The sequence below is a fragment of the Ursus arctos genome, unplaced genomic scaffold (genome assembly GCF_023065955.2).
Source record: "Ursus arctos isolate Adak ecotype North America unplaced genomic scaffold, UrsArc2.0 scaffold_25, whole genome shotgun sequence".
Classification (NCBI taxonomy): domain Eukaryota; kingdom Metazoa; phylum Chordata; class Mammalia; order Carnivora; family Ursidae; genus Ursus; species Ursus arctos.
The window spans coordinates 32,126,060-32,139,952 of NW_026622930.1; the positions used below are offsets into that span (position 1 = coordinate 32,126,060).

A 13,893-nucleotide genomic window follows, 5' to 3' on the forward strand; every position below is an offset into this window, starting at 1 on the left:
CCCACCTTCCAGAGTCCCGGGCCCCATCTCGTGTTTCAATCCCTCAGTTTGCCTCACACACATACGCACCTGCAGTTCTAAGACCCAATTTTATCTTCCTTTATCCATTTTATTCCCCCCAAAATGGTACTTTGAAAACCTCTATTACTATTTACCATCCGTCCTTTTTTATTCTTAATCTCTGGTTCCATCTTTTCTTAATTACCTCCAACAGGGATAATACAGTATTCACTCAATTCACAAATACTAGAATTCTCATGGTTGCCAAAATTTCTGCACAGGTCACTAGATTAATCTATTTATCCATATTCTTAAGGTATATATAAGCATAGAGTGTCTAAGACCATATCAGATCTTAAGCATAAGTCCCATAGGTTAAACAAATAAAAAGAGACTCTTCTGAATCAATCAGAAAGGAGGACCTAGAACTCTTCTTGCGTAGCATTCCCCTCTCCCCAAGGCAGTCCCTGAATACCTGAGGGTTTAGTACCAGACTCTACTATTATGTAATTATTAATCAGTTTGGAGATATAATCAGTCTAAGGTGAATAAGCATGCTTAACATACTATTTTAGATTACCTTCTCAAAGATTTGTAAAAATGAACTAGTGTACTACCTTAAAAAAAATACAACTAATTGGGGCACCTGGGTGGCACAGTTGGTTGAGTGACCAACTCTTGGTTTCTTTTGGCTCAGGTCATGATCTCAGGGTCGTGAAAACGAGCTCCGCCATGACAGACTCTGTACAGAGTCTGCTTGGGACTCTCTCTCCCTTTCCTTCTGCCCCTCCCCATTGTTCATGCACACACTCTCTCTCTCTCTCTCTAAAATAAATAATCTTTAAAAGTATACATATAACTAATCTTTCCAAACTGTTTTTAAGTACATCACCTGCAAGGTTTTCTTTTTTTTTTTTTTAATGCATTTTAAACTTAAGCAAGTTTTATTTACTCCTCCTTTGTTTTTTCCCTCCTTCTTGATAAAAAGGTATCTTGCAATTTATTATTAAAATTAAAAATTACAGGGGAGGGGGGTGGGGGAATGGGATAGACCGGTGATGGGTAGTAAGGAGGGCACATATTGCATGGTGCACTGGGTGTTATACACAACTAATGAATCAGCGAGCCTTACATCGAAAACCGGGGATGTACTGTATGGTGACTAACATAATATAATAAAAAATCATTATAAAAAAAAATAAAATAAAATAAAATAAATAAAATTAAAAATTACAATCATTTTCCACTTTCTGTCACTTACCCTAAATTCTCTATATGCAAATTGAGGTTTGTTTTTTTTTTTAAGAGAGCGAGAGGGAGACGGATGGGGGCGGGGAGGGTTAGAGGGAGAGAGAGAATCTTAAGCAGGCTCCATGCTCTGCGTGGAGCTCAATGTGGGGCTCAATCTCACAACCCTGAGATCATGACCTGAGCCAAAATCAAGGGTTGGACATTTAACCAACTGAGCTACTGAGGCGCCCCTTTATACAAATCCTTTAACCTTCCTCAGAATAATCCTTCAATTCACGTTCTCATTTGTACTGATCAGATAACATATTCCGCTTTGAGTTTCATTTTCATGCTTTTACCTCTTCTCTAAGTCCAGAAATGATCCCAGTGGTGACAGATGCTATTAATTACCTACCAATATCCACTCCCACATCTTCTTTACTTTGAGAACCCCAATTTTACTCAGGCAGCAATGTTAACCAGCCCCAGGAAACTCATCATGCTTATTATAACAATCTTTTCCCCCTCCTTTCCCCACCCTCCCTTGCATATAGGGGTGGTCCAGTGAGAAATCTGCAGGACAATTCCAGAGGAAAAAGAAAATCAACAGAGGGAAAGAGACAGCTATTCTGGGGAACACATATTTTCCTGATAAAACATATAGCTGGCCTTTTCCCTTCCCGCTGACTGGATAAGATGCCTAAAAATGCAGCAGCCCAACGTCTCCCTGTCATCACAGAGGGGCAGAATCAGTGCCCGCAACCACCTACTTACTGTTCTGTGGGTATTCAGTTACTTGCAGAAGAAAGCTTTCCTAACTGATTAACTAACCTTCCCCAATAAATCCAAATAGGGGTCAAGCAGTCCTGTAATAGCACAAATGAAATGGGACCAGGCAGTACAGAGCCAGCTGCACTCTCTGACCGGCCATGACCATCTCTCCAGAAGGAGGAGGAGGTGCTCCAGAAGGAAGACTGGTACTTTTTATTCCACCTGATCCTATCACCACACCTCAGAATGCAATCCATGTGGCAGCCAGATGACCATACTCTTCAAGCCTGTGGAGAACAGACTAGAAAAGTAAAAACAATATAAATTTCAACCCCTATCCTCCAATGACCTTCATTAAGGCTCCTTGTGAATTATGAAACATAATTCCAGAGGCACCTGGCTGCCTCAGTCAGTAGAGCAAGCAACTCTTGATCTTGAGGTCGGGAGTTTGAGCCCCACGTTGGGTATAGAGATTACTTAAAAATAAAATCTAAAAAAAAAAGAAAGAAAAGAAAAGAAACAAACATAATTCCAATAAAGGGACTAAAATTTTACCTCATTTCCAACTTGTCTTTGGCTTGTCAGTTGAAGGCTAGTCACTGACATTTTGAAGAGTACCTTTCATTTGGACAACCTAAGTGAACTAATGTCTTGACCAGTGTTAGCATCAAATATATTTCAGTGTTCAGATTTCCAGTGGTCTCATGTATTTATGCTTTTGTTCTTTTTTACCATTTATTTGTTTAAGATCCAAATAAGTTCATCACACTGGAAATGACCAATACATCTTTTTCCCCAGCTTTATTGAGATATAACTGGCATATAACATTGTATAAGTTTAAGGTATACAATGTGATGAGAACAATATACCTTTCAAATCTCTTTTAATCCAAAGGTTCCTCCTCCAACCCCAACTCCAACAATCATTTGTTCTGTCATTTCCCACAGTTTGGATTTTGCTGACTGCATCTTTCTGGTGTAGTTTAACATGTTCCTCTCTTCTCTGTATATGTTGTAAACTGGTAGTTGGATCTGAAAGCTTGATCCCACTCAGGCTTGACTATTCTTCCATCAGGAGGTACCACAATGACTTGTTTTCTTTTCGTGATGCTAGTAGCCTTTTATGTTTATGAACTATTTTTACTTAATGACATTTCTGACACCAAGTATTTGGGTTTTCCATACCAAGCAATTCTTTAATTCCCTGTGGACACCAACTGGATATCAGACACTTAACTACCTGGAGTTAGCTCAGACTCCACAGTTTAAGGGCTCAGACTGTCCCCCCACATCTTGAAACACTAATCCCAAGTCCTGGACCTCTGGGACTACTACTAGTCCTGCTACTTCTGACCAACTGGGCAACTACAAATCAGGAGTTCCCCCACCCCCTTCCTCGAGAGTTCAATAATTTTGCTAGAATGGTGTACAGAACTCAAGATGGCATTTTACTTACTATTACCAAGTTATTACAGAGAACAAAAGATACAACTCAGGAAAAGATCAGGGAGGGCTCCATGGCATACCACCCTCCCAGCACTTCGATGTGTTCACCAACCCAGAAGCTCTCCAAACCCTACCATTTAAAGATTTTTGGCAGGGCGGGTAGGGGGTGTTGGGTGGAGCTGAAAGTTCCCACTCTATAATCACATGATTGGCAACCAGCTCCCATCTGAAGCTATCCAGGGGGCCAAGAGTCATCTCATTAGCATAAACTCAGGTATGGTTGAAAGGGGCTGATTATGAATAACAAATGATGCTCCTGGAACCTCTATTAACTCAGGAAATTCCAAAGGTTTTAGAAGCCCTGTGGCCAAGAATGAGGACAAAGACAAAATATGGACTTCTTATTACATGCCAATATTCAATGCCTAGATCCATTAGATTGTTGGGGTTTGTAATTTGGTGATATTCTCTCATTCCTTCTTCATTTATTGCTGGAATACCCTTGTAAAAAGACCTATTTGTTACTCAGTAATATAGTTCATATAGAAAAAGAATAGATGTTTGATTTCCTTTTTTTTTAACTCATTTTCAAAATAATGAGTTGCATCTCCAAATTTTCCAATACTGATCAATTAGCTGCTTTCCATTTCTTTATAGTATAGACTCATGAATTTAAACATATTTCATGGGTTTTAATCTACTATCATTATTATCTTATTGGTGGTCAATTTGTATCATCTTTGGCCAGTGAGAGCCTGTACAGGTTGACTCCTGACTCCTAAGTAGTCTTTGATAGCTTCCTTGTCATCTAATATGATGTTTCAGACTCAACTTAAAAATTTCCTGCACCAGTGCCAGAAGCAGCCATTTCCCCAAAACCCTCATTCCTTTTGGTAGGAAATGGTATCTAGATTTCACAATTTGAGAGTAATGCCTGTCCATTCGTTTATCAAACATTTTCTGAGCAGTTAATACGCGTCAGTCACTAGACTTGGCTTTGAAGATACAAAGATATAACACAAACTCACAAAGCTGACAAACCTGTGGCACATACTTAGAACAGATAACCAAGCAATACAGAACAAAGCAAACAAACTCTAGGCAAAACAATCCATTTGGAACTTATCTGGTCAGGGAATAGACTTTGATCTAACTAGTATCCTTAGAGAGAAATAAGAAAGGGACATGATTCATAATGACACAGTTAAAGACAGACTCAAAGGACTATACCTATACTACACCTTGACTAAAAGAACAGAATTGAATCAGTCTCCAGACCTACAAGTACTCCTGCTCATGAAGGTTAATCAGAGCAGGGGAGGAGGGGGACCAGACTTACTTTCAGGTGTATAGAATTACCCAAATAACCAAATGCCTCTCATAGAATGCTAAAAGTTTCTTCCAGACTAAGGAAATCTTTCCTTTCCAAGCATAGATACACTTACTATCAGTGTGTTTCTTATATCGAATACCATACTATTGCAAAGATTAAAATGAAATACTTCTCAATCAAAATGTATTTTGAAATTTGCAACTTTTCCATTCACTAATATTTTACTTCTAACTAAAAATTAGTTACAAAGCACCTTACCTTTGGTCTTTTCTATTAATTTCCCCTCTTCTCCATTTCCACTTACATCCCTGCCTGTTTCTTAAACTTATTTCTCCCTGGGGCGCCTGGGTGGCACAGCGGTTAAGCGTCTGCCTTCGGCTCAGGGCGTGATCCCGGCGTTATGGGATCGAGCCCCACATCAGGCTCCTGTGCTGGGAGCCTGCTTCTTCCTCTCCCACTCCCCCTGCTTGTGTTCCCTCTCTCGCTGGCTGTCTCTATCTCTGTCAAATAAATAAATAAAATCTTTAAAAAAAAAAAAAAAGAACATGTATCCCCTTAAAAAAAAAAAACTTATTTCTGCCTGACTTTCTGCAAAACACAGCTTATCCAGCAACCTTACTTAAACCAATGACGAAGGGATAGAAAAGACAAAAAGAAGCTGCTTCCTCTGTTAATCTCAAATGGAAATTCATTTAAAACAGTATCTAGCATTCTGCATTCTCTCAAAGAAAAGTTAAATCTTAAAATGTTTGAAAATGTTACATGCTATAAATAAGTTACAAAATTAAACATTACAACGGAAAAGAATAAAATCTCCCACCTTTCAGCACTAAATGCTGACTCTGTGTCGATGTACACAACAGCTCCTTCTAATCCTCCCATGTTGGTGGGTAACGTGGCCAAAATGCTCATCATTATACAAAACTGAGTTTTTCCACAACCTGGTGGGCCTGTAATCTTAAAAAAAAAAAAGAAAAGAAAATCATTTATATAAACATCACAAGCTAGTCAAAGCAAAATCCTTTTAAGAACTTGCCACTTGCACAGTCCCATTAACCTGGGTTCCTGGAGTTCCTTAATGTTCTTAACAATTCCTTAGAACATTCTAATACATCTTAGTCTGGGTTGGTACTAGTTAGATACCATCCTTGGGAAAAATGAGAAAATAGTCACTCAAATCACGCTCTGTGTTCTGTAGTTCAAATGAAAAGCTTTGGTTGAGAGAGGCTGGAGGGTGCATTTATACATTCAGAACTGGGAGTTCTAGATCTTTTCCTCATTAAGACATTTATAGAAGGAACTAGAAAATATTTAAGAGGCTTTAATAACTGGTTTAGCATTTCTTATGAATTGGCCTTTTAGAACAATTTTGTACGAGTCCCCTAAAAAGCTGCTTTGATCTTTATTGTAAACAATAAAGAATTTAGGGGTGAAGACTACTAATGTATACAATTTATTTTCAAATGCTTCAGAAAAAAAAAGGCATGTACACACATACACACATGTGTACAGAGAAAGATTAAACAAATGTAACAAAACTCAACAATCATTGAATCTAGGTGATTCATACTTTGAAGTGTGTTTTGAAATTTTAGTTGGTGAAAGCTATTCTGAGATTATAAAATTTGAAATCAAGATGCTTGAGAGGGGAAAAAATAGGAAATTCTCAAGCCCAGTTAGAAGTAGTTAATAAAAATTAATTTGAAAATGCTAAATATATATATATATCCCCTCTAAACATATGCTATTTATCACATTGGCTGTGGCATCCAAATTTTAAGAACCAAAACGCTATCCCTTTTGTGAAAATAACACTAGTAATTTTAACACAATTTTTCACAAAGGAAGGGAAAGAAGAAGAGGGAAGGAGGAGAGAAAAAAATCTCAGGGAGAGATGAAAAAGTCTGAGCTAAGACTGAGACAGACTATAAATATTTGAATAAACTGTCTCAGATACATCATGAAATAGGGAGAAATAAGAAGGGATGACCCATGAGTCTCCATCACTTATACCAGTGGTTCTCAAACTTAAGTGAGCACTGGAATCGCCTGGCAAGCTTATTAACCGACATCTCTGGTTCAGTAGGTCTGGGATGTGGCCTGAGAATTTACATTTCTAATAAATTCCTAGGTGATGCTTACGCTGCTGTAGACTTTTGAGAACCACAGTCTTAAAATTTAGACTAAAGCTAACCTTCATTTATCAAGGCTCAACATTAAAAAACAAAACAAGTTAGAAACTATGTGCCGATTTATTATAATCTCTAAACAGTGATTTAGATTTTCAGAATAAATTGTTGCTACCAATAAAAGTTTGCCAGATCATGAGTAATCAGTGAAAAGGGGTCTCCAATCTTTTTTGATTACATAGTCCGACCAACCAAACACAGACAAAATTTAGTATAGTCTTCCAATGTATGCATATTTATTATATACATACTATTTTACTAATACATTCTATATAATATAAAGCATACATAAAATGGAGATTGAAAAATTAAAAATAAGCATTTTAAAATAGTTCCATATCTTATTGATTTTTTTTAAAGATTTTATTTATCTATTTGAGAGAGAGAGTGCACACGTGCACAAACGGGGAGGGGCTAAGGTAGAGGGAGAAGGAGACTCCCTGCTGACCAGGGAGCCCAACGGGAGGCTCCATCCCAGAGCCCTGAGATCATGACCTGAGCTGAAGGCAGAAACTTAACTGACTGAGCCACCCAGGTGCCCCTCATATCTTATTAGTTGTACAAATCTTTTTTTTTTAAAAGATTTATTTATTTGAGAGACAGTGTGAGCCGGGGCAAGGGGGAGAGGTGAAGGGAGAGACAGAATCTCACACAGATTCCCACCAAGCAGGGAGCCCAAAACAGGGCTCAATCCCACCACCCTGAGATCATGACCTAAGCCAAGAGTCAGACACTTAACCATCTGAACCACCCAGGTGCCCCCAGCTCTTTCAGTTCTCATAAAAACTTAACACTTTCAGTGAAGCAATGATAATAATGAAAATAACAAATGAAATTATATTATTATTTAAGTATTTTGTCATTCAGTGATTGAAATATCAGGTCCTAAGTTCCACATATTTCAGTATTTACATGCAATGGCTGTGTAGTTGAGAAAAGGATATCTGCAAAAATGCAAGGACTGAAATTTTTAAAATACATCACTCATACTTACTATTTTCATTTTTCAGTAACTTCCATCATAGCAAAAGTTTTTGTTGAACTTTGGCTAACAAATTTCCATCTTTCCTCGTGTCAATCAATTGTTCTTACAACATAATCAAAAAAGATACTGCATTTTAAGATTTTTAACAATTGGTTTAAAAATAAAAACTCTTTATTTGGAAGATTTTTCAACAGTATAGCAAATATTGTTACAAGGTTTTTAAAGTGTGCAGATAACAAAGTTTTCACAAGACATACTTACCTTTGACAACAAAAACAACATTATAAAAGAAACATTTCCAAGCAATGATTTTTAAAACACTCTGTATTTTAATCTGTCTTCAAAAAGGCAATGACTTTCTCACTCATTGTTAAAACATTACCTTTACTTTAAAGGGATGTTGTCAGAATAAACCACTGATTTGAGTGGTTGGTTAATTTTTAATTTTATATGAAGCATATTACATAGCCACTTCTCATATAAAAAGGGTCAGCAAATTTGACATATCTTTTCACTTAAAAACATGTTTCACCCATCCTTAATGGGTGGAATTCAACAGCCCTTTTACAATCTTTGCTGTGAGATCACCAAAGAAGCCCTTGAGATTCAAATGATTTTCATGGTCAGTCCCCATCTCATTACAGAGTGCTATAGAGATTCCACACTTCACTAGTCAGGTTTTTATAAAAATTAACAACACTAATACCATCCTGAAGCACTCTCCACACAACTGACATCAACTTCTGTGTTGCTACCGATTGCCTAAGGATGATGCAACAGAAAAGTTCAAAGAATCTTACAGAGAACGTCTGTCCATATACCTACCACTTACTTAACCATTTTTACTATTACTGTGAGTAGACTAATCTATCCAACAACCCATCCCTCTATCCATTCATCAGTCTATCTCAGGTTTGGTTTGGTTTTGTTTTTTAAAGATTTTATTTTTAAGTAATCCCTATACCCAATGTGGGGCTCAAACGTACAGCCCCGAGATCAAAAGTGGCATGCTCCACCCACTGAGCCAGCTTCAGTCTCAGGTTTTTTTAAAACATTTTAAAGTAAGTCAGAGACATCAATATGCTTTCCCTTAACAATTCAGCATGTATATCATTAACATGAGTTTAATATGTATGATTCTTTTCTTTTGTAACGTAAATTTTACATACAGTGAAATGCATAATCTTAAATTTACCATTTGATGAGTTCCAACAAATGTATACATATATGCAATCTAAATCCCTCTGTGTCAGAACATTACCATTACCCCAGGCAATTCCCTCATAAACATTGTTTTATGTTCAAGAGATTATTTATATTCAAGAAATCATATAAACACCATATTCAGGAAGCTTACTGGGGAGAATACATCTTCTCTAATTCATCTTCAGTTTAATGGCACACACAAAAAATTTAGTTCTTCCTGTATTTCATTACTGAAACAAAATCTAGCTAAGATGATAATCTGGGTCATGGTAGAAACTTCTGTACTTTATACAGCATCTTTCCACATTGAATAATCTGTTTTAATTCTTAATGCTCCAAATCAACTCTAATCATTTCTACATAACTTCTGACAGTATCTGTTCACAAAAGAATCCATTTAAGTTGTTGCCAAATTGTTTTCTATGTTTTATTTCGTTCATTTTACCGCAACAGGAAGAATAAGTGTGTCCTAATGTTATTAATCATGTATTACATTTGGCCTTTTACTATTAAGAAAATTCAAAAGAGGCTTTTAAATATCTATCATTAATTTTAGCGATATTTTTCTAGATACTGAATTATGTATCACATGACTTTCAATGTCACTAAAAACATATGGAAGTTTGTCTTCCTATCCCTTGTGTTTCTTCTTTTTTTTTTTTTTTTTAAGATTTTACTTATTTATTGGAGAGAAAGAGAGAGAACAAGCAAGAGAGAGAAAGCATGTGAGTAGGGGCAGAAGCAAAAGGAGAGGGATAAGCAGACTCCATGCTGAGTGTGGAGCCTGACATGGAGCTTGATTCCACAACCCCAAGATCATGACCTGAGCTGAAATCAAGAGCCAGACGCTCGGCCAACTGAACCACCAAGGTGCCCCTATCCTGCATGTTTCTTAATTATGATGGCTGCCTATGGCTGCCTACTATCATTACTCAGCATTTCAAGGGACAAAAAAACAGCAAAAGTTTCATTATAAATGATAATGGATATAATTCCATATATCAAATTGTGTCTAGAATTTCAAAATTTTTTGGATGTCTTCTCAGATGGAATTAGATTGTCACGGATTTACTTCATTAGTCAGGGGAGATTCATCAGCTGACTTGTCTATGCATGTGGTTCACTTCTAGCACATTATTAGTATGGATTCCAATATACAGTTTCTTTGCAGGAATCTTTTTTGCCATTTGTTTTGTGAGATTTGGTTTAGTTAAATCCAAAATCCATCTAACTAGGTATTTAGAACTACAATTCATCCCAGTATGCTGAAAATAAAGGTACACCAAGGTGCCTCTGTCAACTTTCTGTATCATTTCCTCATGGACTATACCTGACACATGACAGTCTGATATACAGACCAAGTGAGGACGCCAGTGTCAATCTATATATTAAATACTCATTAAGGTTTATTTCATTTTTTAGGTTGAAATAGCAATAAAAGTTCTAATTTTTTTTCCCACAACCTAATAGACCATCTTACATATTCTGCTTTGGAAACCGCTAGTTTTAAAGCGTCCCAAACACTCTTTTATCATTATCAAAGACAGCATGGTTCAGGTTAATTATCAGAAATCAGAGGAAAGGTAACTTTTGTCAGTAAAAGTTGGAAGTGGATCTAGAAAATGAAAAATGGTTACTCTTCAGGGTGCTAACTAATGGGAAGAACAAAGGACTGCCTTTCTATACATACTATGTATATGCAAGGTTTTAAATATGTTCTAAGATTTAATGAGCTTAAACCCCTTAAATGCTTTGTGATTTTTAGTGGAAAAGTAAAATAAGCTATTGTTTTAATTAAAATGATACATATGAAAACATTCAGTAACATATCAAGTCCCATGAAAATGTAAGGTGTTCTCTTATTATTCCATCTTTAAAGAAAACATTTAAAAATCTGAAAACTTGAACAAGTATAACTGGCATTTTTTCTACTTCATTATTTTCACATACTATTCAGTATAGTCTAGGGAAAAGTAGAACATTATGTGAATACCATTTTAAGATTTCTGGGTTTGTTTTGTTTTTACTTTGCATTCAAAGTTCAATAATTACATTAATTTAAGCTCTAATAACTAATTTCTAATTCTTTGGCAATCTCAGATCCTCTTCATACATTTTTCACTCTCTTCCTAGACTCAAAGAAAGTTATGCTGTATGCAATTCTGATGGGCTGACTGGAGTTAAATTTCATTATTTTTTCAGGTTTACTTACTGGGTTAAAACATTTCAACATTAATAATTTTTAGCTTCAGATAGTTTAGCTCTGAATTCTACCAGCCAAACCACAAAATTTCAAGTTGTGTTCAGTTCCCAGGTTCAGCTCCAATGGTGGTTATAAAGAGAGAACATGCCAAACCAGAATAGTCTCAGTTAGTTGCTTCTTGGAAACTCAGAGTGAATACAACATTTACACACAGAAGACACCAGTAAAATACAATCAGCTTCATATAGTTTAGATTCTGGGCTTCAACCCTGCCTGAGAAATAAAAGAACTGAAAGAAAATAACCAGTGGTTATCAACAAGGAAGCAAATATTAATAATTAGTTTAAAGGAGAAAAAGAATTATTCCCAAGAAAATAAAGTCTAATTGTACTGAAATAAAAATGAAGCCTAGTCATTTTAACCTTTAGAGAGAATGAATGGTTGAGATGAATGTGAAACCTGGACCTGTTAGGACCTAAAACAAAGTTAACTATCCTCTCACTCAAGATGGGGGCAACAGGATGGGCCATCTGCCAAACCAATACTTCACCCGAGAAAATTTAAAGACTGCCTGGTTCTGACCTGAGAAAAGAGCTTTGGAAACTTCATATCTTTTTTTTTAATGACACCCCTCACCCATCATTTGTCTCCATTTGCTCTACAATTATGTAGAAATATGATTAGGCCTTCAGACCTATAGAATTCATTTGAAAAATAATTAATTCTCAAAACCCTAAAACAAACAAAATCTCAATCTCAGAAAGGCCAGGTAGCACTTTGCCTTGTGAAAAAAAAACCGTGATCTTAAATTACTTTACATCAGCATGTGGAAGATTTTATACCTTGGATTTTCTCCACCACTCCCTCTTATTTCATATTAACAACTGCTATCTTTCAAGTACATGGGAAGAGATGAAAAAGGAGAAGGGAGGGGAACAGAGCAGAAAAACACAAGAGGACATGGAAATGACAAGTACCCCAAGCTTCACAGTTAAAAAAAAAATAAAAATCAAACTATCAAGCGACATAACCATTCATTTAACAATCATATAACATGTGCCATATAAAAGATTCTATGAAATCTTTATGGAGAAAGATGTTTATTTCTAAACCAGGAAGTGAGTGAAGAATTAGGAACAATGATCCAATCAACCACATCTGCTAAACTCCTGTATTAGGACACAGACCTAGTTATCTTGCCTTTCAAAACAGTGGGCAGGATAAACAAACCATGTCAGCGGATTACAGTCAAGGAACGCTAATTAGAAATTTCTCCCTACTAATCCTACTGCCGTTGTTACACATGGAGCACACCTTAACCTGACTATATTTTGAAGGAGATGAGACCCATCTTGGCCAACCTACACACCCATGAGCAAGAAAAATAAATGTTTGCTGCTGTTGTAAGCAGTGTAAGCAGCCAAAATTGACTAATAAGTATTTCTGTCTTGCACTTCACTGTTTATGCATTTCTATCACATGCCTGGCCCTTGTAGGCATTTAAGTTTACAACACTGCCGCCTTCTTAGCTCCTGTATCTTACAGTCCACAGCGAACCTTGCCAATAAGAAAGAAAAAGAACTGTATATTTAACTGTTCTGAGGAAAAATTAGGATGCCAAAATAGGACTCTGACATCCTGCTCCTACCTTTTTGGGATAGAAGAATAGTCACTTTCAAAGCAAAACTGACCCACTCAAGGAGGACACCTGGTCTCCTTAAATCATGAACAAAGCATAGAAATGAGTCAGGAAATACAAATAATATAAAAATGTGCTACGTCCTTTCTTAGTATTTAGAGCAAGGATCTGGGTATAATCATCCCTCTTAAATGCTGTGAAGACTTGGCAGTGTTTCATAGGTTTACTCTTCCAGAGGTACTCTTGAACAAAGATATGCAGATCTTATATCCCTTTTTGTTGACATGAGTTTGGACCAGTTCTCTAGTCCAGTAACCTCAGGATTATAATATGAAATTTTGGCGATCCCTTTAAATACAACCTTAATTTTACCAAATCACATTAGCATCTTTAGTTTACATTCTCAGCAGGGGTGATCTTCACCCCAAGGGTGAAACCTGGTTTTGATGGGGGGGGGGTAGATTTTACTCTTTTTCTATCTAAAACACAGATATACAGACAGTACATAAACAGGTATATAGTGTATCTGTAGTATTAAAATCTCATGGGGAGGGAGGACTTCATTAGAAAAAAAAAAAAATGTCCAAAAAGTTCCTAAAGGGAGAAAATGAAAACAGGATTGAGGAACACTGATTTAATTTACATGATCCCCTATGAGAAGGCTACCATGTGGTTTGACCTCCACATAATGTAAACTTTTAAATTTTAAATTTCAAACATATCTTTACTACCAATCATCAGTAATAACAGATGCAGAATTATCTGCTTAGATATTCCTCAAGTAAGGAATTTGATGTTCTCAGGGAATGGGACCAAGCCCTCTAGTTCAATTTCATCTGTGATTCCGCAGAGGCGGTTTCTCTTTGATTTTCCCCTCTGCTGCTTCTGCTT

The 13,893-nt window shown here is 36.5% G+C and overlaps 1 protein-coding gene across 21 annotated transcripts in view; it reads right to left on the minus strand.

Moving 5' to 3' along the window:
* Nucleotides 1-13,893, minus strand: part of RAD51B (RAD51 paralog B) — a 716,334-nt gene that overhangs the window by 682,023 nt on the left and 20,418 nt on the right. For all 21 annotated transcript variants that reach the window (XM_057318613.1, XM_048219988.2, XM_048219986.2 and 18 more), the window contains one exon: nucleotides 5,601-5,737. In XM_057318613.1, the coding sequence (XP_057174596.1) occupies nucleotides 5,601-5,737 (137 nt within the window). The remainder of the gene's footprint in view (nucleotides 1-5,600; nucleotides 5,738-13,893) is intronic.